This window comes from Camelina sativa, chromosome 2 (assembly GCF_030686135.1).
Source record: "Camelina sativa cultivar CO46 ecotype springtype chromosome 2, ASM3068613v1".
NCBI lineage: Eukaryota > Viridiplantae > Streptophyta > Magnoliopsida > Brassicales > Brassicaceae > Camelina > Camelina sativa.
This window is the reverse complement of record NC_141881.1, coordinates 31,385,595-31,411,132: the sequence shown is the minus strand read 5'-3', so window position 1 is coordinate 31,411,132 and position 25,538 is coordinate 31,385,595. Positions and strand designations below refer to the sequence as shown.

Below are 25,538 nucleotides of genomic sequence, written 5' to 3'. Positions count from 1 at the left end.
CAAGACGACGAGACGTCGTTTAACAAGTTATTTTATTATACACAAACTCTCTTGAGCCAAAAAAAAGAAGGAAGAAAGAAAGAAAGAAGCTTCTTCTATCGATTCAACAATCATAATTTTACAGACATACAGTACATATTTCTTCTACCCACATCATTTTCATTCATACAAGTTGTATTCTCCCCCTCAACACCCATACTCTAAATACGTACATTGACATACACATACATGTACAAAAATACGCATAGAAGTAGCTTCTATTGTTAAACCTCTGAAGCTGCACAAATCATAGGTGATCTGAAGTCACGCAGGTTCTTCTCCGGTCACTGCTCGGTTTAGCTCTCTGGGAAAGAGACGGGCTTTGAATAGCCTCCAGGGTTGAACGAGGAGACAGACGGGACGCCATTCCTGTTAGATCGGGAGACCGGTACTGTTGTTGCTGCTGCTGCTGCCCACTTTCACTGGAGGAGAAAAAGAAGTACGTGTGAAGAAGCTGTGGAGAAAGCCAAGCCATTCACAAAAAAAAAAAAAAAACAACACATACTTAAAGAAAAAAAAACAAGAAACACAGGTTTCACAAACATGCTTCAAAAACAAAAACTTAATGCGAGTAAAAATTGTGATTGGATGGATGATGATCCATTACCTCTCTGCGGATGTCATGTTTCTAGCTCGCGGAATCTGATCTAGTTTGAAATTTGGTTTCTCCCTTCTACTGCTTGGTTCCTGTAAGGCAGAGATTGTTTAATATTTAATGACATAGGCCGGTGGTACATGAGAGATATGCAACGCTTGTGTCGAGGTTTTGCTTACCGTTATGTTCATCCCGTTGAATGACTGAGAGCAATTCGAGACATCGTTGTTGTTTGGTGAGGTTGGTTGCAGAGAGTTCTTTAGGAACCGGTGTTCTAGCAACATAGATGCGGTTGGTCGCTCAGCTGGGTTTCTTTGGAAGCATAATCTCAGAAAGTCTTTACCCTCAGGTGACATTGATTCAGGTATCGGTGGGCTATCTCTCATGACCTTGAACATAGCTGCAGCCTATGGTTAAGGCAAAGTTGATACAAGAGCTTTAGATATCAGGAGAAGAAAAAACTCAATATCAGACATATGTATGTGTGTGCTTACCCCTTCAAACTCACTCCAAGGAGGCTTCCCGGTAAACATCTCAATGATTGTACATCCTAAACTCCATATATCAACAGCAAAAGCGAGATCTGGGTTGCTATCTTTTTGCATCACAGCTTGCATGAGCTGTGTGAGTAAACAAATATATTACTATACATATATAGAAAGAGTTTGTAGAGTCTAGTGAATTCCAAATATCATAGAACAATGATAACCTCTGGTGCCATCCAGTACGGGCTTCCCTTTAACGAGAGATCAGCTCTTTGCCCGGTAAGCTGAATAAGATAAATAACAACTTTATTATTATCAAACTGAAACAAAGCAAAGACCATGAATCCATGATATTCGCAGATCACTGAAGAAGACAATTAGCAACAATAATACTAGACAGAATATAGAACTCACGTGTTTAGCCATGCCGAAGTCAGCAAGCTTGACAACCCCAGCAGCATCAACAAGGAGATTAGCACCTTTGATATCCCTGATGACAAAAATAACAAAAATAGGGAAAAATCAATATGCTTGAGCTTCAACATCTGGAAAAATATTCACCAAAAATTGATTACAGTAATATTGTGACTTTATTTACCTATGGACTGTCTTTTTACTGTGCAAATAAGCCAGGCCAGACAAAATGTGACGAGTAAAATTGCGAACAACAGATTCTGTCATGGTACCACCGCAATGATCACGGATAAATTTGTTTATTGAACCCGGGTGAACATATTCCAGGTATATAAAGAAACGATCTTCTACCTGTACATGCAAAATCAAAGAATTACTCAATAAATCTTCAGCCACGCTGCGTTGGGTACGTAAACTCTATACATGTAAACAGAGGATACTCACTGTCTCACTACCAAAATACTGCACAATGTTTGGATGTTGAAGGTTACTTAGAAGTTTGATCTCCTGACATAAAAGAAAAAAAACGTTATGAGATAGAACAAACGAACAACCAAAGTGAACTCACGGAGATCAAAGTCTCTCGTGGATCTTACCTGCTCTAATTGCTTTATACACTCTGCGGATTTTGGATCATCAGGAAATAACTCAACTTCCTTCATCGCACACAATGCTCCATTTTCGCTGCAAATGAAAAAATCAACTCAGAAGCATTCTTGGCACTAAGCAACTGAAAGGAAAAATACAATGAGTAAGAATCACTACCTGTTGCTGGCAACGTAAACGCTACCAAATGTACCACGACCTATTAGCTTCCCTTTCATCCACTGAGAATTCATCGGAAACGAATCCTGTTTGATAGGAGCCTGAGGGCAAGGAGGAACAGAAGCACCTGATGAAGAAGGACAAGCAGCTCCAGGAGGGAGAGGCAAAGGATGAACATTACAGCAATCACGACGTCCATTAGCAACATCAACAGACATCCTCGGATGCAATGGTGAGGAAACACTATCCCGTGGTGCAGCCACAGAGTGATCATGTAACGGCGAAGATGGCCTGCTAAGCTGTGGGCTTCTGATCTGCCTTCGTGGGCTACGAGGTTGTGGGCTATGGATCGGAGAGTTGTCAGTACTAAAAGCAGTGAAGTCGTAAAACGCAGGAGGAGGAAGTCCAGAGGTATCAAGTGGCATATCTGGAGCAGACCAAGCTTGATTGCTTTTAGGAGGCAAGTAAAAAAAAGGCAAATCGTGACCAGTACTCTTCCTTTGTGGACTTGGCACAGGACTCATGTACGGACTCGTCGGTGCACTCATCGTTGGTATGTTCACCCAATAACCGTTTCTGTTTCTCGGACTCGTATTCTCCGAAGCTCTCCTCGTTCCATTTACGCTGATTAAACACAATTTTAAATCATATAAATTAGGATTTAGGATAAAAAAATCTCCAAACCCTAAATTGAAGAAATTGGGTACCTGGTGAGAGGAGGAGCAGAAGAGGTGCGGTCAGCAACAACTCTCTCAGGATCTCGATCTCGATCTCTATCATCTAATCCTCCTCCTCCTCTAGCGTTTCCGGCACTCCGATTTCCGGCGACGACCTCAGGTAACGGGAGAGGTAACGGCAAGGGGACGGCGGAGGGAGAGCGAGGAACGGCGGTGAAAGCGCTGGGAGAGCGGGTTAAACCGGAATCGAAGGTGGAAGAAGAGGTAGAAGCACGACGCTCGCCGCCCAACAAAACATCGTCATCGGTCAAGTGACGAAGCTTCCTCTGACGGGTAAGCCTACCGCGGTTGAAACGAAACAAGCGGCGGTGAAATCGATCCCGATCCTGATGACGATCTGGATCAGGAGATTCGGAGTAAGAAGCCACGGGTTTTAGAGAAGAAGAAGGGGAAGAGGAAGGAGATGAGAACGAGATTTGCGGAAGCCAACGCATAGCGTGAGAATCATGGTATGCTCATACAAAATCTGCTCCTGCTGCACATTAATGAATCCTTTTTTTGATTTTTTTCTTTCTCTTACGATTATTAGAATCGAGCAGAAGAGGAAGAAGAACGAAGGAGATGAAAGCGATGACGATGAGGAGGATCCATGGAAGAACCCAACGGATTTAACAGAAAAAACAAAAACCAGAACGCACAAAAAAAAATAAAAAATTATAATTTCTCTAACCAAAAGAGATGAAGAAAGAGTGATTATTTTTTTTACGTATTTAGGACCAAATTATTTTTTCTTTTATTTTTGGGGAATTTTATCTTTCTCTGTTATAAATAAAGACGAAGATGAAAAAAACCTTGAGAGGCGGTTTGGTCTGTGTTTATGTGTGAGATACGGGTTTACAACGGCTTTTTTCTGGTCTTTTTATGGTATGAAATATCGTTTTTTAAAAGAAAAATATCAACTTTTTAGATATGTTTTCTTTTTGAAAAATCTTTTTAGATATGTTGCCATATATGGTTTAGTAATTTGTATATCTTACCTTATTTAAAAACTCTATTATTTAGAAATGTAGTTCAGTTTAAAACTCTCATATGAGTTGTAAGTGAATATGAAAACTATAAAAAAAAAACTTTACCATGTATAAAAAAAACTATTGTCAATGTTAATAAACTTTTACTAACATGAATGAAAAAAAGTCTACATGTAAACAGTATTGAATTTTTTTTCTTACATTTTGGAGTTATTGAGATAGGACATATTTATACACCAACCAACCTCTTTGTTGTCACCTTTGTCTTGTTTGTGTTCCAATTGAATTCCTCTTTTTTTTTTCATGAACCTACTCCACAAATTTCCATCTACATATAGAAGACATCACACTATTACGAAAACTTTTTTACCACACAAAATTTAGTACTAAAGTCTCTTATTATTATGATGTGAAAGGGAAATATTAAGAAAAAGATTGCGAGAAAATGTCAATCTCTCTTAATAGACACAGGCGTAAAGTCGACTCCAATGTAAAAACCGTACTGTACGGATCTCGAGGCATTGACTAAAATTATAAAACCAGCTTAACATTGGTCATTAGTCTAGTTTAACTAAGCTAGTCACCTTCTATATTGCTTTTTTTCGTCAACAAACTTGATATTTTCTTATTATATACCAGTAAACTACTTTTGATTATTATAGTATATTACTTTTGATATATTTCACTCTGCTTTTACATTTTATATTCTGACACGGTAATACCCAAGTCACAGGATGCTTCCGTTTAAATATCTTTTTTCCAATTTTTAAGTCTAAGCTAGAAGACACAAACCTCGTTTAAATGCAATATCATTACAATTTTAACAAAATTCACGTATCAAGGGACAGTCAAAGCTACAAAAAGCAGCTAGAATATTCATTTAGATCTAATAGTTTATTTGAAAAATCCATATGAATTTGAGTTCATTCACATATATAAACAATCTTACGAGAGTTGAGAAAGTAAAACAGGAAACAATGTATTTGAAAATATTAAATTTGTAACGAAGACTTTATTTACGAATTTTCCACAATAAATAATCAGAGACTAAATAAAATAAAAGTTAAAAATAAAGAAAAATAAAAATAAAGAATTGAAATTTCGAGTTCAAAGCGAGGGAGGGAAGATTCTGAACTGGTTCTCTGGGTCAACTAACATTTTTTGGCAAGATTCCACAAACAAGTCAACGGTCAAAGAAAACCAAAGAATACGTGGCGACATCTTCTGGTCACGACAAACGACACGTGTCATTCTTAGTCCCTAGTTACCACTGATATGGACCAAGTCGTGTGGGCTCTTCATTTAAGTGTTAACGACCCATTCAAAAGACTATCTTGTTGGAAACACGAATCTATTTCAGCGTACAAACTAATCTAATCAAAGTTCTATAGTTGGAAACAAATCTATTTCAAATTGTTCGGACACTGCGACGGATATGACTGAATTAAAAAAAGATGCAAAACAGATATTTGATCCGCAATTCGAATTGGATCTGCGTCGTTCAAAACACACAAATAGCAAGTAGAGGGTTTAGTGTTCTTTCACTTAAGGTTTATACAAAAAAAAAAGGGTTATTCTAAAAATTGCTTCTTTCCTTTCTAGAAATGATCACTTTGTTATGTGAACAGAAACTTCGGAGAGACATTACATTACCCTTTTCAAAGACTTATTTTTTTCATGCTGGAACAGCTTTTGGTTCTTTCACAGGGCTTGTGGCGACAATCTTACACACAGGCATGGTTTCATTCTTGCTCAATAGCTTCAATGATGGATGAAATACAACGTCTTGCAATAACACTTTGTCGTCAATGTCGAGTTTGCTCACATCTATTTCGATTTTAGATGGAATGTGTTCCGCTGGCCCTAGTAGTTTTAAAGTGCTTCGGATTGACTGTAGATTTCCCCCTGGTCACAGTCACAAACAATCAGAATGAAAGATCTAGATAGCAAAACAGAAGACCAACAGTTTCTGACAAAAAAAACAATGACATTATACACACCAGGCAGGGGTAAACATTCGAATTTTCGTTGCTACAAAGATTTTACTATAAGAACATTCATAAAACTAGTCTATTCCCCAGTGGATATAAGTGAAATTCTGCTATACACACATGAAAAACCACACACATATCATATATCTGGTTTCTTTAATTCCTTTACCATTGAAATGCAGACTTTACTATCAGATAGAAGTGTGATAAAATTCTATTTACAAGGCTAAGCTCGATAGTAAGAACAGGTGGATAGCAGTAAAACATAAGGACATGACTCATGAGCACTAGCAAGCAAAAAAAAAGACAATGCAAAGTTTCCATCAATCGAAAAAAAGAGAATCCCTATTACAGTTCAGAGGCAATCTTCACACCAGCATCAAGACCAATTCACAACACTCCTAACAGTTCTCACATGATATCTCATTAAGCACAACAAGGTGACAACTAGCTGAAAAAAAAGGTAAGTAATGCGAACAAAAGACGAAGCTGTTACCTTTCTTGAGACCAGGACAATGATCCAATCCATTGAAAACAACAGGAACATCAACCTTCAACTTCTCCCCATCATCAGCCCACACGAATACCAAATTAAGTATCTTTCCAGTTTCTTCATCTCTATGAATCTAACAAGAAACCACCAAAAACCAATACTAATCCCATCACTAAACTCAAAACTCACTCACAATATCTGCATTTTACTAAATTCAACGATTGAAGCTGAAATCTTAAGAATAATACCTTGAGAGGAAGTACTCGACCCGATTCAACAAGCGTCGAAGAGCCCTGACCAGCTCGGATCTGAAGCTGGAATGTGGTAGAACAGAAGAATGGGAGACCAACAGAGTCAATGATAGACTTAATCTGCTTCTTATCCGCCGTCAAAAGCTGCTTCCTCGACGCGCCTCGCTTCGAAGCGTCGGTATCGAGTAGCGACTGCGGGAAAACCACGGCGGGAATCCGGCCAATCGTCCGGTCACGAGCAGATACTCCTCGACCCGTGGCTTCGCGTGGAATCGCCTGGATCGTCTGATACTGATGAATATGCCTAATCGATCGACCGAATGAAGACGCCGGTAGATCAGCCACCTCCGCCGTCACGGATCTCAGGCCACGCAACCATTTCGCCATCTCAGTGTGGTTTTAGAGTTCGATGTGACTGACGTTAGGGTTTGTTTCCCCTTCAAACTCTCAGTCGTTGGAGGAGGGGGTTTAAGCTCTGTGGGCTTTCCATGGACTGTAAACAAACTTTTTCGTATTAGGCCTTTTGTTGGCCCATATTAATAGTAGTCTGTTATTCAGTTTATTTACACATGTATTAAAAAAATGAACCAAAATTGAGCTGAAATCCATATATACATATGAATCATACTAAATCAAAATTGCATGTTATTGTTATATACATAAACTACACAAATGATATGTCGATTAAGATATTTTATAAAGAAAGAATCACACACGAATGATTTGGTCGTGCTTTTTGTCTCTTTCGTAATAACAACATTCTATTGTTGTTTTGTTCTGATTTTTCCAAGCCTAATCGTTATACAGTTGCTCACACGCTAAGCTTATGTTTACGTCCATCGACCAAAGATGCAAATGTCCATACTCCAAACCTTCTTTGTTTAATTTATTTTGACTTATTTTCATATCAACCAATATTACTTTATTTTATTTGTTTATTTTGCCGTGATTGCGATTGATAAACGGACTAGTGAAACTTGGAGGATCGTTGAGTCGTTTGATCATGTGGTTACTGTCCCTAGAGATTCTAATCTAGTCAAGGCTCTTGCTGCTACTCTTTGATGAATATATGAACATCATGTGTCTTCTTTTTTATTCTGGTAAAGTTGTTTGTTTTGTTACATATTATGTCCATCACCAAAGATGTAAATATCCATACTCCAAACCTTCTTTGTTTAATTTATTTTGACTTATTTTCATACCAACCAATATTACTTTATTTTATTTGTTTATTTACATGATTTCAATCTTGTATATTCTTATAGATGTTTTATAGATCGACTAGTCCGCGACCATAAATATTTTCCATCCGATAAAGCAAAGTGAGTTTGAAAGACAAAGTATATTATTTTTTCTTTATTTATCATAATATAAACTATTTAATTTATATGAGTGATTCATTAATGCATTATGTATTCTCGTATAGTATACCTGTAGAGAATATCTTCTAAGCATCAATGGACTGGGGCTCAAAAGCGTAGAATGCGTGCGGCTTCTAACGTGGCACCAACTTGCGTTTCCGGTAAGCCATATATACACATAACAAAATTAGCTCATATGATGAGGTTTGTAATCTAAGATGATGAAGTTTTATTCATAATTTTTTTTATTCTAAATACTGATTTTTGTTTTAAATAAAAAGAAATCAAAGTTATTATAAATGTAAATATATAACAAGAATTTCAAGCTAATCAAATTATTTTTTTAATGAAAGATGAATTCAGCTATTTCTTTATAAATATTTATAATTTCTATATATTACACTATATTTTAGTTTTAATAATTAGAATGAAATTACAAAATAATTTAATAATCATATTATGTGAAATATTATTGGACAATATGATACAACATTTTATTATGTATTATTTTTGAAGCAAGTTGTAATTTTTTATTTTTTTTTATGTCATTAATCAGTCATTGCAATGCTATAAATACTATGAAGGTGACAAAAATGTCAACATAAACATAAATTAATAAATGTGATTAATTAAAATTTAGTACTTTAAAATATGGATATTATTATAAATATGAAAGTTACAAAATATGAATTCAGCTATTTCTTTATAAACATTTATAATGTCTATATATTAAAATATACTTAAATTTTTATAATTAGAATGAAATTACAAAATAATTTAATAATCATATTATGTGAAATATTATTGGACAATATAATCCAATATTTTATAATGTATTATTATTAGCTATGTACCATGCATGTACAAATATGGTATGCATTTATGCAATGCAATACATGTGATCAATATATGTGCTTATTTCATGTGATTTCATTATTTACATGGTTTGGTCTGTTATATTATATCACTATACACACTTGAAAATTAGTTGTTTTTGTAAGACTGTAATTAGAGGGGAGACAATAAGAATATTACAATAATACATGTAATAACATTAATATCATGCAAATAAGAGATGGTCCAATGCACGTGACTATGTTTATGAGAGAGTAAGGGGATGTTATTGGATTGAGGATTTTAATAGATTTTAATTAACTCAGGACATTAGTAGATTTAAAAGTCTAATGCATTTGTGTGGACTTTATAATGCATATAAGGTGGATTTGAAAGTCATTAATAATGTATTTTTGGTGATTGTTATGGATTTTTTAAAAAGTTATTGTTAGAAAAATATATATATATATATATATATATCCATAAACTGTGTTATACACCAAAGTTATATTAAATTAATAACACCCAGACTTTTACACATGTCATAGAAAACTTGAATTAAACTGTATTTGTTTTCAATCCAGATTTTTGGTGTAATTAAAAAACCCAGATGTCATGAACCCAGAAAAAAAAAATTAAAGAATACAAAAAAAACACAGATCTGATGAATAAGTGTGATTATATACAAAGGGTTTGAGGAGGAAGAAACAGAGATTGAACCCAGAAAAAAAAAGTGTGATTATATCATAAACCAAAAAAAAAAGTTATAAATCATGAACCCAGAAAAAAAAGTTAAAGAACACAAAAAAAAAATTCTCAAAAATAATACATATCTGATGAATAAGTGTGATTATATAAAAGGATTGAGAAAAAAAATCAAACAATAATATGTCAAAGGCTAGAGATCCATCTAAAGAGAGGAGAAGAAAATGAAATGATTGAGAAAAGTGTGGTACTGTGTTTGTTCATATTTTAGAAGCAAAGTACGTTGAAATCCAAAATCACACAAAATCCAGTAGATATTGAATAACATTAGATTTTAATGGATTTTTAAAAATACCCAATTGAATAACACATGATTCTTAAATACATCAAACTCCTTTAAAAACCACAATTCAATAACACCCCCTAAATAACAAAGTCAACATGCTGACAATAATATATAACAAACCGAACGAATTATTTAACTTTTAACTATAATTTTTAAAATGAGACAAAAAAAAAAGAGTGTTTTTAACTCGTATATCTCAGTTCCTTCCCCAAATTACCAACCTCACACAAGTAAAACTCTACAACACAAAAAGAATAGCGAGATTACAACTATTCATAAAAAAATACATATTTTTGCAACTTAAGCATTGTAAAATTTCATGAAAGAATTTGGTTATATACAGCATTTTCTATTTTAGAAAAAGAAAAAATAAACTTTAACAATTTTATTATACTGTTAGTTTATTCATAGATGGATGATGTATTGTATTCGTTTATGATCATCTCTTTTGTCCCTTCTTATGATTGGTCCCACTGTAAAACTTCGGTCGCATTCTATTGGCGATATAAAGATGACATTCTACTACTCTGTAATCATTTATTACAGCATTGCCATCTGATGTGCACGAATGAAATAAGTATATATACTTTATAGTTTTAGACAGGTCCACGTCTTAAAGATCGGATGGATCTTAATCTCAACTCCTAGATTTTTTATTTCTCTTCAAATATGCTTTCTATTTATTGTTAGATTTATTTCTAAAAAAAATTGTGAAGGTAGGTTTATGAAAATTAATTCAAAGAGCTAATTGAAAGCAAAGTATGATGCGTACGAGTACGTATGAAAAGTGCCATCGTATACCAACTTTTAATGCCAATCCCTTGTTCCTTTGTAGTAGTATATACTAGTATTTTCTTTTGTTTCGTACGCGACTTTTCTACGTTTCTACGTTAATTTTCTGCCTAGGTTTCATAAAACTCAACGATACATATGGGAGAAAAGGTGAAATCCAATACTCTATTAGTATTTTTATTTTTAGTCTATAATTCTATATGGGTATTTGTGCACCCTTGAAACTTTGTTTTTTAAAATAATTCCCTGACCTAAGCGTTATCTAACAAAAATGACTTTTTAATTGTTAGTTTTTTTCTCAATTATTTTTTTCAAAGTGTATATTGTCTATAGTTCTAATATAAGAAATAATATATATATTCGATTTTTGGTTAGAAATAAAAATGTAGTTTGAGTGTTTTTAACGTATTATCATGCACCATTCACCAACTCAAAATTTTGAAAAAACTTTTTTATCGTTTTCATGGAAAGATAACCACGAGAATGATATGTGTCTGTGTTTGCAAGAGTGAAACTGCCTACGCGTGAAAGTATCTTTCCAGTTTCTTCATCTGTATGAATCTAACAAGAAACACCAAAACCAATACTAATCCCATCACTAAACTCAACTCACTCACAATATCTGCATTTCACTAAATTCAACGATTGAAATTGAAACCTCAAGAATATACCTTGAGAGGAAGTACTCGACCCGATTCAACAAGCGTCGAAGAGCCCTGACCAGCTCGGATCTGAAGCTGGAATGTGGTAGAACAGAAGAATGGGAGACCAACAGAGTCAATAATAGATTTAATCTACTTCTTATCCGCAGTCAAAAGCTGCTTCCTCGATGCGCCTCGTTTCGAAGCGTCAGTCTCGAGGAGCCGGCCAATCGTCCGGTCTCGAGCCGATACTCCTCGACCCGTGGGCCGTGGCTTCGCGTGGAATCGATCGCCTAAATCGTCTGATACTGATGAATACACCGAATCGATCGACCAAATGAAGACGCCGGCATATTAGCCACCTCCCCACAGGCCACGCAACCATTTCGCCATCTCTGTGTGGTTTAGAGAGTTCGATGTGACTGACGTTAGGGTTTGTTTCCCATTCAAACTTTCAGACGTTGGAGGGGGTTTAAGCTCTGTGGGTTTTCTATGGACTAAAATCAAAAATATTAGTATTGGGCCTTTTGTTAGCCCATATTAATAGTAGTCTTTGTTATTCAGTTATATATACACATAAAAAAATGGAAAATTGAACCAAAATTAAGCTGAAATCCATATACATAAGAAACACACTAATCAAAATTGCATGTTATTGTTATTATACATAAACTACACAAATGATATGTCGATTGAGATATTTTCTAAAGAAATAATCAGGAATGATTTGGTCGTGCTTTTTGTCTCTTTCGTAATAACAACATTCTCTCTTTGTCTTGTTCTGATTTTTCCAAGCCGTATCAGTATGCAGTTGCTCACACGCTAAGCTTATGTTTACGTCCATAGACCAAAGATGCAAATGTCCATACTCCAAAGCTTCTCAATTTATTTTAATTTGACATATTTTCTTACCAACCAATATTACTTTGTTTATATGTTTCTTTACATGACTTCAAGTTCAACCTTGTATATTCTTCTCGTTTTGCTCATGGTAATTGTGTTTCATATACTTTTTCGTGTTAAACAATATTATTTTGTTGCTGGTAGAATTAGTGTTTTGTTGAAAAAAATTCTAATGTATATTTTGTTGCTAAACAAACATAAAATGAAAAAAAAAAAAAGAATAAATGTACGAACTTTTAAATCAATCAGCATGAAAGACATGATATAATACTAAGTTACTCCTCCAATATGTTGTGATCTTATGTTAAACCATGAACCGAAGAAGACAATATAATGCACTACTTTATGTTGTATAATTAGATATGTACCATGCATACACCAATATATGATATGTAATACACGTGGTACGGTTAAGTGTGAAGCTATAATTGTTATGTTTATTAGTTTCACGTGATTTCATTGTTTACATGATATGCTATATTATCACTATACACACTGAAAATTAGTTGTTCTTGCATGACTGTAAGTCTGTAACTAGAGGGGAGACAATCAGAATATTACAATAAGACTCGCAATAACAATAATATCATGCAAATAAGAGACGGTCCAATGCACTTGACATTGAGCAAATAACAAAGTCAACATGCTGACAATAATATATAACAAACCCAACGATTTTTTTTTACTTTTAACTTAATATATAATATATGAAACCCAAATAGTGTTTAACTTATATCTCAATTCCTTTCCCAAATTACCAACCTCACACACAAATAAGTCTCTACCACGCAAAAAGAATAGCGAAACGAAAAATAAATTAAAAAAATATTTATATTTACAGTTTTACTAATATTCATAAACATAAATATACATATTTTTGCAACTTAAGTAAGCATTGTAAAAATTAATGAAACAATTTGGCTAAATACAACATTAAATTTTAATTTATTTTTTTAAATGAGAAAAAATCTTTAACAATTTTATTGTACATTATAATATATTCATAGATCAATGATGTATTCGTTTATCTTCTCTTTGTCCCTTCTTATGATTGGTCCCACCGTTAAACTTCGGTCGTATTCTATTGGGCAATATAAAGATGACATGCACAGCACCATCCAATGGGTCCTCTATTTTCGTCGTTCTACTACTCTCTAATCATTTATTACAGCATTGCCACCTGATTTGCACGAATGAAACAAGTATGTATACTATATAGTCTTTGAGAGGTCCACGTCTTAAAGATCGGATGGATCTCAACTCCTAGATTTTTTTTTCTTCTCAAATATGATTTCTATTTATTGTCAGTTTCTAAAAAAGAAAATAGTGAAGGTTTATTGAAAACTGGTTTAAAATATAATTCAAAGAGCTAATTTATTAAAAACGTATGATGCGTACGAGTACGTATGAAAAGTGCCATCGTATACCAACTTTTAACGCCAATCCCTTGTTCGTTTGTATATATATTTTCTTCTGTTTCGTACGCGACTTTTCTACGTTTCTACGTTAATTTTTTGCCTAGATTTCATAAAACTCAACGATACAATGGGAGAAAAAGTGGAATCCAATACTCTACTAGTATTATTATTTTTTAAATCTATATGGGTATTTGTGCACCCTTGAATTTTTTAAAAATAATTACCTGATCTAAGCGTTATCTAACAAAAAAATTAATTTTTTATTGTTATTTTTTCTCAATTATGTTTATTCAAAGTGTATATTGTCTGTAATATTACAGTGAGAATAATATGTTTGTTTGCAAGCATGAAACTGTCTACGCGTGAAAGTGTCCTACTCAGATAATTAAACAATGAATTGAGCTCATTTAACACAAGGTTTAATTGGAATTATTTTTTTTCCCAAACTAACTACGCAAAGTTTGAAATTGAAATGAAATCGTAACTAAAAAGTATACTATGGATTATCGATTTTGTAGATCTAAAAAAAAGTATTCAAAAGTTTTGAATCATCCACTTTCATTTCTAATACGTTGCATACTAGATACACCTATGTCAGGACATCTAGATTTTTTTTTTTTTTTTTTGTGAATGTTGCTAAAAAAAATTTAATAAATGAATATGATGAGACAAAATAAAATTTGTAAGTCCATGTGATTAAAGTTTGACCTAACTTTATTAAACTACGTTGATTATTTTGGTTCTGGCGCACGTGCGGCAACTCATAGTGGGGTTGGGTGGGTCTATACTCTAACTATAATATTACCCCTACAAATGGTCAACATTTTGCTATTTACAATTTTGATAGTATAAATTTACTACTTTTAGGATAACATAAAATTATACTTTAAAACTGAATTATAATTTTTCTAGACTTTTCGCTTTAGTTTACTAGTATTTTATGGTTCCAGTGCATATTTTGTGGTAAATTAAAAAGAATACAACTCCGAAGCAGTTTAAATATTCTCAGCAGTGAATGCTTAGCTAACTTCACCATTTTTTTTCTTAAAAACCTGACTGCATTCAATGATATATAGATTAACAACAAGAACAAAATAATGTAATTATCAGTGACGAAAACACAAACATGTGCAACATTAGACTTGTGTTGAACATAACGAAGCACTTTAATTTCATCTCCAGTGGGCATGTGACCCTTTAATCATCTTACTACAAAGTACGTATTTGGGAATAACATATACTATATAAAAAGTTGATATATATTTCTCTTATGTGAAATACAAATCTACCACGAGTTGAAATTTTTTTTATGTATTTTGTAATTTTTATATAAATTATAATTTTATGTGATTGTTTTTAAAAGTTATTCTGAATAAAACATTATGTAACAAAATCACATGTTAAAGATGAAGACTTGAATTTTTTTTTAGATTTTGTTGTTAGTATAATCCAAAATCACTCTTAATCCATGGAAAATTGATTAATTTTTGAGATTTTGTTACCTATATATAATTAATTAAATATTCTGTAGAGATTATTATTTATTTTTTGGAATAGAAAAAGAGGATCTAAAATGATATTTAACTAATAATTACATTTCATACCTGTTCGTGTTGGGTTTCGTTGGAGAAAGGCCCACTCGATAGGCCCACTAAGAAGAGAATCTCGACAACGAAAATGGGCCTGGTTAAGGCCCGGAAGGAGAGCTCGAGTTTGGAAGCGAGGTCAACTCGGAGAGGAAGTCGGGATCTACATAGTTGGGATCGTGTGCGAGATTGCAGGAGGAGATTGAGGAGAAGTTTGGCTTAGGGTTTTAGTTTAAATATCCGGCTTGGTAAAACGAGGAGACACATGTAATTGAGCTCAAAGCAAATCAATAGAAAAAGTCAATACAAAAGTCCAGTTCGTTGTTTTCCATAGTTCTAAGTCGATTTGTACCGAAAGTCTACCCAGATCTTATTTCATAAACTTATTCTTCTAATTGTTTTTTCTAGCCCCAACAATACCTATTAAATAATTAATTTTATAATCCATATTATAGTCTTTATATACTTTTGTTTTATTATATAGAGGATGCTTAAAACTTAAAAGCCTTAAATAAACAAATACCATGTTATTGTAATAAAAAGCTTTCGTTAATAAAAGAAATTCGTGGGGGCTGACTTTTTCAGTAACTGTGTAACGATTTCGAATCAATTTGAGATTTTTAGAAATTAAATTGAAAATGACTTATCTCCAGACGAAGACAGCAGTTAGAGGGTAATTAAGTCAAGACAAAATTAAAATTATGAAATAATTCAGGGATAAAACTGTAATCACCAACGTGGTTGCTTAAAATTTAATAATTATGAGATCCAACGGCGGTAAATCACACTCTCTTGTAATCTCAAAGGTTATAGTTTGTGCCGTGTTCACTGATATAAAAAGATCATCCCCCTCATTAGTAAAGCCTTCCCTTTTTTTCTTTTTCCCATTTTCTTCTTTCTTCTTTCAGATCTTTTTATCTCTCATTCGTTTTATAAAATCTACGAAACAGCTTTAGGGCAGAATAAATCGGAGATATCAGATCAAATACTCTGGGTTAGTTTTTTTGGGGTTTCACAGAAACCCTAGAGCCCGAGAGTTACTTCCTACTCACTCTATCGATCGATCATGGAATCAAACGATGAAGATAGTGATATATGAAGCTAGAGCGAAACAAAGAAATCAGAGAGAGAGAGAGAGAGCTTTCTTGGAATAGAGAAAGATTTGTAGTTTAATTGAGGTAAAGTTTGTTTATTTCCTTTTTTGTTCTATATGATTTGATTTAGTTAAAAAAAAATCTGATTGATAAAGATTGATACTGATAGATTTTTCTTTTCATTTTATTTTGATGATTTATATGTTGCCTTTATTTTCTGGAATCTGTTCTCTTCCTATAGTACCATTTACATACACGTAAACCCTTTTAAGAATTTTATCGACTTCTAAATAGATCTGATAACTTTTCTCCTGGCCATCTTGATCCTGGTTTGTAATGTTTATGATCAGAGTTTTTTTTTTTTTTTTTTTTTTTTCACGTTTCCATTTCACTATTCTATTACTTGTACGGATTTTTTTGTTGTTGCACGAATCACGATAACATTTATTTACAATCTCTCAACACTTCATAGGGGTCTCATCTAATGACTTACACGAAGCTTCCTCGATGCATTTATTTTCACGATCCCTATTTCATTATTTTCAAGAAATTTTTTCGTATTTAATTAAAGAAACTGATTATTTTCTTTTATATTCTTCTTCACAGGCTCTCAAGTCTCTCAAGAGAGAAACAAAACAAGAAAATGGCGTCTTCAAGCTCTCCTTGCGCAGCTTGTAAATTCTTGAGAAGAAAATGCACTCAAGAATGCGTATTCGCTCCATATTTCCCACCAGACCAACCTCAAAAATTCTCATTCGTTCACAAAGTCTTTGGAGCAAGTAACGTCGCTAAGCTTCTCAACGAGCTCGCATCTAACCAAAGAGAAGACGCCGTAAACTCTCTATTCTACGAAGCCGAAGCTCGACTACGCGATCCTGTTTACGGTTGCGTCGGTTTGATCTCAATCCTTCAACACCGTCTTAAACAGCTTCAACACGATCTTGAAAACGCCAAGAAAGAGCTCGCTACGTACGTTGGTCCTCAAGCTATGCTCCCTATTCTCCAACCGCCTCCTCAACCGCATTTCATGTCTCTACCGCCGCAACCTCCTCAACGACCATCTTCTTCTTCGGCGTCTGTGTTGACTCAGCATCATCATAACTTGTTGCCGATGATGGCTATTCCAACTGGACAATTGTACCAGCAACAGCAGCAGCAGCAGCAACAGATCTTTGAGGCTCAGCAGTTAGCAGCGGTTGCGAGGGAGCAACAGAATGAGATGTTTAGAGCTTATGGAGGAGGAGGAGGAGGAAGTAGTAGTCCACACCATCAAAACCAAGCTCAAGTTGAGATTTTGAGGTTTAATAATGGTTTTGACTCTATACCGACCGGTTCAGTAACTGTTACTGGGTTTAATCAATTAAGCTCCGGTGGTACAGCCGTAACCGGAATGTCTCTTGGAGGTAACTTTGTTGATGATAGTCCTTCGACGAATAATAATTACCATACGGATCAGCAGTTACATCATCATCATCATCATCAACATCAACAACAGCAACATCATGAGGCTCAACTATTCATACCTACACAATCTTCTCAGCCGCTACCGCTTCAAACGCAGGAGACGCAAACGCAGACGCAACCAAATTCAGAGAGCGAGGAGGGTAGAAGGAGTGTCATTGGTTAATCTCGCTCGCTAATTGAGGAAATAATAAAAAAAGAGGGATATTAAAAAAAGAAAGATACGGCCTTTGACCTTCTCGCTGCTCGATAAACTCTACAAAATTTTCCTAAGGTACGTGGCAAAAAACTCGATTTTCATTTTCAATAATTAGGGTTTAATTTGTTACATGGATGATGGAGTTCTTTGCGTTTTCTCTGCATTTTGAATGTTCTTTATTTATGGTATAGCACAGTTACAGTGGAACAGAGGAGGTTTTGCTCTTTACATATAACATTTAATGAAAAAGCCTTGTCATGTCTTCAATAACTCTCCTATACTCTCACATAGCCATATAGCCCATATTTTTAAACAACTTCCTTTTTGTTGGATTCTCTGAACAATAATGCATTAACTAACCTAGTTATTTTTTTAAAAATAGGGTTTAAAAGAAAAAAGAAAAATCATGGTGGGTCATATCACTTCACCAATTCTTGATTTAGACTTGTGTGATATGTAGTAATCTGTTCTACTCTACCTAATAGAGATGAAAGAGAGAAAATTTGTGTATCTTAAGATTTGCTTACACCTTTCTGTCTGGAAATCTTTTTAAGTGTTGTCCCATAAGATACGCTTTTATTCATGCATGTATTAGCGTCAATCACATCGATCAAGTTCTTTTAATTAATTTTAATAGACATCGTTTCTTAAGTCTCTCTTGGATCATTACTTTAGTTTTTTTAACTTATTTCCTCGACTTTTCTTGCAGTTGGAAACTCTGACTTTGCGCAAGGCATTATGGACGCAATCGAGTTTTCCTTTCAAATCTTGTCGCACTTCCAACAGCGAAAAAGACACTCACCACGTAAAAGTCACAATCGACTCACAAAAAAAAAGTCAGCGTTATTTGGTTGATTTTGAGTATCATACAGGCAGTTTTTGCTGAAGAGTATAAAAAGTATATATAAAACCAAAGGCTCGTACGTATCAGACTGGACAAAAGATCTCCAACTCCATATCCCGTCCGCTTCTTTAGCATGGACACAAATACTTACTACTTTACTTTTTTTTCCTTTTTCTTTTTGGTATCTTCTTCTTATTATTTTTTTGACATTTCTTTCGGTTTAAGGAAAAAAAATGAGAGATAGTGTTTTTGGTTGCAAATCTATTTGTAAATTAGATGTCAAGAGGATGGTCACTTGGCCTAGTGGTTTATCATATCGATGTCAACCGAAGGATTATATAAAAACTATGGAATAATCCATCTTTGTTTTATCCTTGTTTACAATATAATTGTTATTTCTGAAAATTTATATGTCGTTTAGTTTTGTTTTCTCTTTCCAAAAATGATATTTTGAAGTGTGACATGTTTATTGAAAATGGTTACACTTACTTTTACATACTGATTTGTTTTTAGACAACACACTTATTAACTATGAGTCTCGATCGTGTTATATTTACTCAAAATGTAAACAAAAGGAGTAAAGTTTATAAAACACCCCTATAATAATTACAAAAAGGCTACTACATTTTTAAAAAGAGAGTGTGCTTTACTTACTTATAAACAAACACATATGATAATGATCAAGTAGGTAAATGAAGCTAAAGAAGTAGTTAAGTGTGAATGCTTGGCAATTAAGATTGTGTTGGTTCATTTATTAACACTCTTTGACCATTCACAAATTTATACTATTTGGCTCTCTCTTCCATATCCTCACCGTTTTGTAAAACCCTCCCTTAAGGACCCCCAACATAACATGATGTGTATAAATCCCACGCACACTTTAATAAAAACGGGCCGCTGATAAACAGATAATAATACCATTTAATTTCACAGAATCAATACCAATCTAAGTATAAAACTTTTAATCAATTTGTCAATGTCATGAATGATCATATCAATCAGTAGCTATATATCAATGTGAGTGTGGTTTAGATATTTTACCTGAATGATCCATGAGAATGGAAACTAAATGTTCATGTGCATGTGCATGTGCATATAATAGTATAGTAATCTCACCAGTAGGATGCTTAGTATAGCAATAAAGAGAAGGTGATGAAATTGATGAGCATCGGTCATTAAATTAAGCACTGACCCATTAATTGCGCACTTACCCATAAACCCCATTCACCCCTTATATTAGTATTAACTTACAAAATAAAATAAAATAAAATGATACTACTATGTACAGTACATACAACTCTCTATTTCTAAACACACTAGTCACTAGTGTACCTTTTTCGGTACTATAATCAATGTCTCGTGTCGCAATAAATCCCATAAAAAGATTTCTAACTAGGTCAATCCAACAACCAATTGAATACAACAGTCCTTCGTGGATTATAATAATTTAAAGTGTGTCTAGACGTTACATATATATGGACCGACAAAATCAATAAGCCAAAGTTTGACTAAATACAATCATGCAAAATATGATAAAAATGCTGTTCATCCATTGTATAAATGGGCTGGCCTTTTGGTATGTTGTAACTAAAGGCCTTTTTAATTAACAAAATTAGTGACAAAGCCCATTAATTAAATTAAAAAACGTTTAAAAAGTTACCACGTCACTGTCACTGTCATCATCAACCGTAGTCAACACTCAACTTGTCTCAATCTCCGTTTACGTTATTGCAACGAGTGTCAGCGCTTGACGCCGTCAAGTAACGGCATCATACTACGGAATATTCTTTTGATCACATGGCACGTGACTTTCAAGCTTCTGTTACCTTCTGAACTAAGTTTTTCTTTTTTCCTCCAAACTATTTTTTTTTTCTTATAGAATAATATGTTTATAATATATACTTTTTTATCACAACTATATATGTTTCATAAAATTTCTTTAACTGGAAAAAAGGGAAAAAAAAAGAAAGAAATCGAAAGGACTGAAGTCACACTGTTTTCTTTTTCACTTTAGTTTAATTTTATTTTTGGGGTCATAGTTCCTTACGAAGCAACATCAAGCATCAAAACGCGGCGGCTGTTGTCGTATCAAAGCAACAGAACGTTGTCGTTTTTGAAGATTTATCCTTATCTCTTGGGGCAACCAAATTGTTATTATTATTATTTTATTTTTGCTTGGGTTTGGTCTTTCTTCTTATTCTCTCTTTCCTCATTCGTTGTTACCTTTTTCTTGAAAGATATGTTTCCATTTCTCGAATCTTCTTCTTCCTAGATTCCAGCGACTTAACATATTCGAATTCCTTCTTTTTATTTGATTTTTTGATCAGAGATAAAGAAATGGATCGAGCTCCGGTGACCACCACCACCACCACGGCAGGAGGACCTATTGATATGCCGATTATGCACGATAGTGATCGTTATGACTTCGTTAAGGATATTGGCTCTGGTAACTTCGGTGTTGCTCGCCTTATGAGAGATAAACTCACTAAGGAGCTTGTTGCTGTTAAGTACATCGAGCGAGGAGACAAGGTTTCTCTTATTCTTCTTATTAAAAATCTCATCTTTTTTTTTCTATATTTGGAAGTTGATTATATTTATAGTGTGTTTGGTTTTTTTTAAAAGTTTTTTCACTTTCCGGATTTAGTGGTTTGGTGGTACTTGAAAGTTTGCGTTTTTATTTGATGTGGATGATGGTTTTGGCTTTTAATGTTGTGATTTTTGAAGATGTTGAGCTTCCTAATTCTCTCAACATTTGAATTGAATGGTTTTGATTTGGGTGTTATTTGATTTCAAGTTGTTATTTTGTGAGTGAGGTTTCAGTGTTGTGCTTTTGTAGATTAGGACAGTTGTGAATCACTTGTGGCTGAGTAACCTTGTAACTGTGGGAGTTGCAGATTGATGAAAATGTTCAAAGGGAGATCATTAACCACAGGTCATTAAGGCATCCTAATATTGTTAGATTTAAAGAGGTATAAATAATTTAATCACTTTTTGTTTTTTTTTTCAGTTCTTGTCTTTTTTTTGCAATTAGTTAAGCCAGTGATGATCCTTTACACTCTGTTTACATTCTTGTGTACATTTGAGGGTAGGTCATTTTGACGCCGACTCATCTGGCTATCATAATGGAATATGCTTCTGGAGGCGAGCTTTACGAGCGGATTTGCAATGCAGGACGGTTTAGTGAGGATGAGGTTTGCTTTGCTTTTCAGCTCAACTTCTCTTAATCTGAATTTCAAGTTTGATTCTTGATTTTTTCTTCTTGTACAGGCTCGCTTCTTCTTTCAGCAGCTTATATCTGGAGTCAGTTATTGTCATGCCATGGTATGTGTAGAGATATTGTTTCATGGTCATGGATCCTAAGGGCTTATATTCTCGTTAATTTGCACTTGTTAAATACTCTGCTTTTTTCATGTGTTTGTGAAGCAAATTTGCCATCGAGACCTGAAGCTGGAGAATACATTGTTGGATGGCAGTCCTGCTCCTCGCTTAAAAATTTGTGATTTTGGATATTCTAAGGTACTATTACTTATCACAAAGTTTTATCCTTTTGTTACCAGCAGCAACTGTGCATCTTTTGTTTCCTCTATTCTCATACTAATTTCCCCTGTTTTTGTGCTGTATCACAACTTTTGCTTATCTCCATATACTTTGTTCAATGTCTGTTTTTTTACTTCCTTTACGCATTTGTTTTTGACAGTCTTCTGTTCTTCATTCACAACCAAAGTCAACTGTCGGTACTCCTGCATACATTGCTCCAGAGGTACTGCTTCGTCAGGAATATGATGGCAAGGTAAAGAGAGGCTTTAAAGATATATTCCTTTGTAGTCTTCTTTTTTTTATCCATGGATGAATAATCGAACTAATGATCGAGTGTTACAAAATACCAGATTGCAGATGTATGGTCATGCGGTGTAACCTTATACGTCATGTTGGTTGGAGCTTATCCCTTCGAAGATCCAGACGAGCCAAGAGACTATCGCAAAACAATACAGGTAACCTCTTAAAACGTTATCTTATCTCTTGATGTTGTTCCTCTTATTCTCTCTTTATGATTCTGAAACACAGAGAATCCTTAGTGTTAAATACTCAATCCCTGACGACATACGGATCTCACCTGAATGCTGTCATCTAATCTCAAGAATCTTCGTGGCTGATCCCGCTACCGTAAGTCACTTCTTCTTCTTCATCTCTAATCCTCAACTCATCGGCGAAATGATAGTTTTGAGGGTTGTTTGTTATTATTACAGAGGATTAGCATTCCAGAGATCAAGACTCATGATTGGTTTTTGAAGAACCTCCCAGCTGATCTAATGGACGAGAGCAACATAGGAAGCCAGTTTCAGGAGCCTGAACAACCAATGCAAAGCCTTGACACAATCATGCAAATCATCTCTGAAGCCACAATACCCGCTGTTCGAAACCGTTGCCTTGACGAGTTCATGACTGACAATCTTGATCTTGACGATGACATGGACGACTTTGATTCTGAATCTGAAATCGATATTGACAGTAGCGGAGAGATAGTTTACGCTCTCTAATTAAAAAAGCTTTTTAAATGACCAAAAAAACACTTCTTTATATGTTCTGCTGATCCTCTGGTTTCAATTCCTACCATTTTTCTATTGTCTCTGTTTGTTTCTTGTTCTTCCTCACATATGCAATGTAAAATATCATATTTATGTATATGTTATATATAATATTTTCCAATGTTACAAAAACGTCACACACACAAAAGCAAATTAACAACTAGAACAGTTGAAGCAAGTTGAGGTTATGTTCTGTTTCTTGTTCTGTTATTGTTAAATTCTTCATTTTTCGTTTCAATCGTTTCCACAAGAACGCAGTCTCTTCGTCGCATTTCACTTCAAGATTCTCTAGATGCTTCACTGAATCCGGTAATACGCATCGATAACAATCTTTCATCGAAATCGTTTCAAGTTTCTGCAGATTTCCAATTTCTAGAGGCAATTTTTGCAGTTGGAAGCCACCAGAAACATCAAGAAACCGCAAATTGCTGAGTTTCTCAATCGTTTTAGGCAGCTCAATGAGACTAGTGCAACCACTCAGTCTCAACACTTCAAGGTTCCTCAAGTTGCATATAGCTTCTAGGACTCTGCAAAGCTTGTTACAGTTTGTGACGCTAAGCTTCTTCAGTGAAACAACTTGATAGATCCAATAAGGCAAGTCAACAAGATTGTAGCAGTAATCAATTTCGATTTCCTGTAAACTCTGTAAAGTTTCAGAAACATCAACTTCTGTCTCGTTGACAGTCTCAACAACGTGACACAACCATAATGACAGCTTCTCAAGACTTATAAGTTGCAAATAGGGAATGTCAAGCAGATTGATTGAAACTTTCTCGAATCTAATCCGTTTCAGGTTTGGTAATGAGCTGAGACACGACAAATTGGTTACTTTTGCAGGATCAAGACCATGATTAATGATAATCACAACTTTCAGTTTCTCCATTGTAGCAATGAAGTTTGGTAATGCATAGTTAGATGAAGAGAGATTAAGAACTAAAGCCTCAACATTTGGACAATACATTTCACCCCAACCTGATGAAAATAAATAATCTGTAAACACCAAAAAAGAAAAAGAATCAATCATATACAGTTGTAAAAAAATGTGGTTAAAGAATGTGTGTAACAGAGTAAAGAAGTAACTATATATTTACCAGTAGAGATAGCTAAGAGAGATGCAGTAATAACGATAGGATGTTTTGGATTCAAACACCAGTTTGGGAATTTGTTTTCTTGTATCTCCAAGTTTAATCTTTTCCTCTCGAAGATTGGTTCTGTCTGGCATTGATTTATAGCAAATTCTCTAAGGAAGTTGTCTTGTTTGACCAAGAGCTCACTGTAGAAACTATTCTCACACTCATTCCTCCTGTTAATGCAAACAAAACAAAAGGAAAATTTGAAAAAGGCTATAAATCTCTTTACAAGAAGGAAATATACAATTTTTCTTTAGGTTTTAGGTTTAAGAATTTTCAAATATATAGGGAGATTAAGAATTGGTGGATGAGCAGAAAGCAACATACCCTAGAGGAAGAAGTTGAAGGAGATTGTGAGAGGCGAGCTCTTGGAGGTAAGTCATACAAAGACAACTCTCTTTGCCGTATAATTCAGACCATAAGTCAATTATTGTGGAAGCTATTATCTTTTGGTCTTCAAGAAACGAGGCCATGTCCAAGAAACACTCTCTAAGATTGTGAGGCAAGGCATCAAAGTCCATAACGAATGGAGAGGAGTTTTAGAAATTTAAGATCAAAAAGCCGAAAACAAAGAAATTTTACTCTTTTGAATGACTCTTTCTTCTATTATAAAAACGTGACTCTTCCACATAATGATGGGTTTATAAAGGAAAAGTACACGCGGGAGTTTTAATGGAAACTTAACAAATCAAACCCAAAATAGAAGTTTAAGTTGGAAAAATGAAAAGGAGTAAAAGTGACTTGACGTATACGAAAGTCCATAAACCGTGGTTCGGTAAAAGATGTAAACGTGCTCACATTGTTTGAATTAAAATGTGACAAGAAAAATAAGAAAAGATCTCTTTAAAACAATTTTTTGACTAAATTAGTGGTAATTTTGCAGGGAAAATCATTTTTTCG

General features: G+C 34.3%; 4 protein-coding genes and 1 pseudogene across 7 annotated transcripts; 2 read left to right on the top strand and 3 right to left on the bottom strand.

The window, feature by feature from the left end:
* Window positions 1-77: 77 nt before the first annotated feature.
* Window positions 78-4,399, bottom strand: LOC104745292 (mitogen-activated protein kinase kinase kinase 5). 2 transcript variants are annotated; one of them, XM_010466495.3, is made up of 11 exons: window positions 3,006-4,399; window positions 2,299-2,922; window positions 2,130-2,217; window positions 1,978-2,040; window positions 1,718-1,884; window positions 1,534-1,609; window positions 1,344-1,403; window positions 1,129-1,254; window positions 814-1,041; window positions 647-726; window positions 78-461 (listed from the first exon to the last, which is right to left on the bottom strand). In XM_010466495.3, exons 1-11 carry the CDS (start codon window positions 3,467-3,469, stop codon window positions 287-289), a joined length of 2,151 nt encoding a protein of 716 aa, XP_010464797.1. In that variant the 5' UTR covers window positions 3,470-4,399; the 3' UTR covers window positions 78-286. The 2 variants fall into 2 exon arrangements, with proteins under 2 accessions (XP_010464797.1, XP_010464804.1); XM_010466502.3 differs by having other exon boundaries at window positions 78-493; window positions 3,006-4,115.
* A 1,072-nt stretch (window positions 4,400-5,471) lies between these two features.
* LOC104745283 (uncharacterized) lies at window positions 5,472-7,364 on the bottom strand. Its single transcript, XM_010466484.2, has 3 exons — window positions 6,736-7,364; window positions 6,491-6,620; window positions 5,472-5,908 (listed from the first exon to the last, which is right to left on the bottom strand). The coding sequence occupies exons 1-3, from the start codon at window positions 7,123-7,125 to the stop codon at window positions 5,679-5,681; spliced, it is 750 nt and encodes a 249-aa protein (XP_010464786.1). The 5' UTR covers window positions 7,126-7,364; the 3' UTR covers window positions 5,472-5,678.
* Window positions 7,365-16,118: 8,754 nt separating this feature from the next.
* On the top strand, window positions 16,119-19,293 carry LOC104745274 (LOB domain-containing protein 36 pseudogene; annotated as a pseudogene). Its single transcript, XR_015572814.1, has 3 exons — window positions 16,119-16,502; window positions 17,025-18,153; window positions 18,788-19,293. The product of XR_015572814.1 is annotated as an LOB domain-containing protein 36 pseudogene (transcript).
* A 1,758-nt stretch (window positions 19,294-21,051) lies between these two features.
* On the top strand, window positions 21,052-23,640 carry LOC104745257 (serine/threonine-protein kinase SRK2I-like). Of its 2 annotated transcripts, none has more exons than XM_010466456.2 (9): window positions 21,052-21,451; window positions 21,817-21,891; window positions 22,012-22,113; window positions 22,190-22,243; window positions 22,346-22,438; window positions 22,620-22,712; window positions 22,810-22,914; window positions 22,988-23,086; window positions 23,170-23,640. In XM_010466456.2, exons 1-9 carry the CDS (start codon window positions 21,260-21,262, stop codon window positions 23,458-23,460), a joined length of 1,104 nt encoding a protein of 367 aa, XP_010464758.1. In that variant the 5' UTR covers window positions 21,052-21,259; the 3' UTR covers window positions 23,461-23,640. The 2 variants fall into 2 exon arrangements, 1 of the variants encoding a protein (XP_010464758.1); XR_015572813.1 differs by having other exon boundaries at window positions 21,063-21,451; window positions 22,999-23,086.
* LOC104745267 (putative disease resistance protein At5g66890) lies at window positions 23,579-25,256 on the bottom strand. Its single transcript, XM_010466468.2, has 3 exons — window positions 24,966-25,256; window positions 24,600-24,811; window positions 23,579-24,498 (listed from the first exon to the last, which is right to left on the bottom strand). The coding sequence occupies exons 1-3, from the start codon at window positions 25,157-25,159 to the stop codon at window positions 23,669-23,671; spliced, it is 1,236 nt and encodes a 411-aa protein (XP_010464770.1). The 5' UTR covers window positions 25,160-25,256; the 3' UTR covers window positions 23,579-23,668.
* Window positions 25,257-25,538: the final 282 nt, after the last annotated feature.

What these genes read in the sequence shown, in the direction of transcription:
- LOC104745257 (XM_010466456.2), top strand. Translation starts at nt 21,260, where the DNA reads ATGGATCGAGCTCCGGTGACCACCACCACCACCACGGCAGGAGGACCT. An exon ending in ATATTGTTAGATTTAAAGAG is followed by an intron (nt 21,892 to 22,011) that starts GTATAAATAATT and finishes ATTTGAGGGTAG; the next exon opens with GTCATTTTGACGCCGACTCA. An exon ending in GTCAGGAATATGATGGCAAG is followed by an intron (nt 22,713 to 22,809) that starts GTAAAGAGAGGC and finishes ACAAAATACCAG; the next exon opens with ATTGCAGATGTATGGTCATG.
- LOC104745292 (XM_010466495.3), bottom strand. Translation starts at nt 3,469, where the DNA reads ATGCGTTGGCTTCCGCAAATCTCGTTCTCATCTCCTTCCTCTTCCCCT. An exon ending in ACTTCGGCATGGCTAAACAC is followed by an intron (nt 1,404 to 1,533) that starts GTGAGTTCTATA and finishes TATCTTATTCAG; the next exon opens with CTTACCGGGCAAAGAGCTGA. An exon ending in AACATGACATCCGCAGAGAG is followed by an intron (nt 462 to 646) that starts GTAATGGATCAT and finishes TTTCTCCTCCAG; the next exon opens with TGAAAGTGGGCAGCAGCAGC.
- LOC104745267 (XM_010466468.2), bottom strand. Translation starts at nt 25,159, where the DNA reads ATGGACTTTGATGCCTTGCCTCACAATCTTAGAGAGTGTTTCTTGGAC. An exon ending in CTTCAACTTCTTCCTCTAGG is followed by an intron (nt 24,812 to 24,965) that starts GTATGTTGCTTT and finishes TTGCATTAACAG; the next exon opens with GAGGAATGAGTGTGAGAATA. An exon ending in TCTCTTAGCTATCTCTACTG is followed by an intron (nt 24,499 to 24,599) that starts GTAAATATATAG and finishes TGGTGTTTACAG; the next exon opens with ATTATTTATTTTCATCAGGT.
- LOC104745283 (XM_010466484.2), bottom strand. Translation starts at nt 7,125, where the DNA reads ATGGCGAAATGGTTGCGTGGCCTGAGATCCGTGACGGCGGAGGTGGCT. An exon ending in GTCGAGTACTTCCTCTCAAG is followed by an intron (nt 6,621 to 6,735) that starts GTATTATTCTTA and finishes GTTTCTTGTTAG; the next exon opens with ATTCATAGAGATGAAGAAAC. An exon ending in TTGTCCTGGTCTCAAGAAAG is followed by an intron (nt 5,909 to 6,490) that starts GTAACAGCTTCG and finishes GACTGTGACCAG; the next exon opens with GGGGAAATCTACAGTCAATC.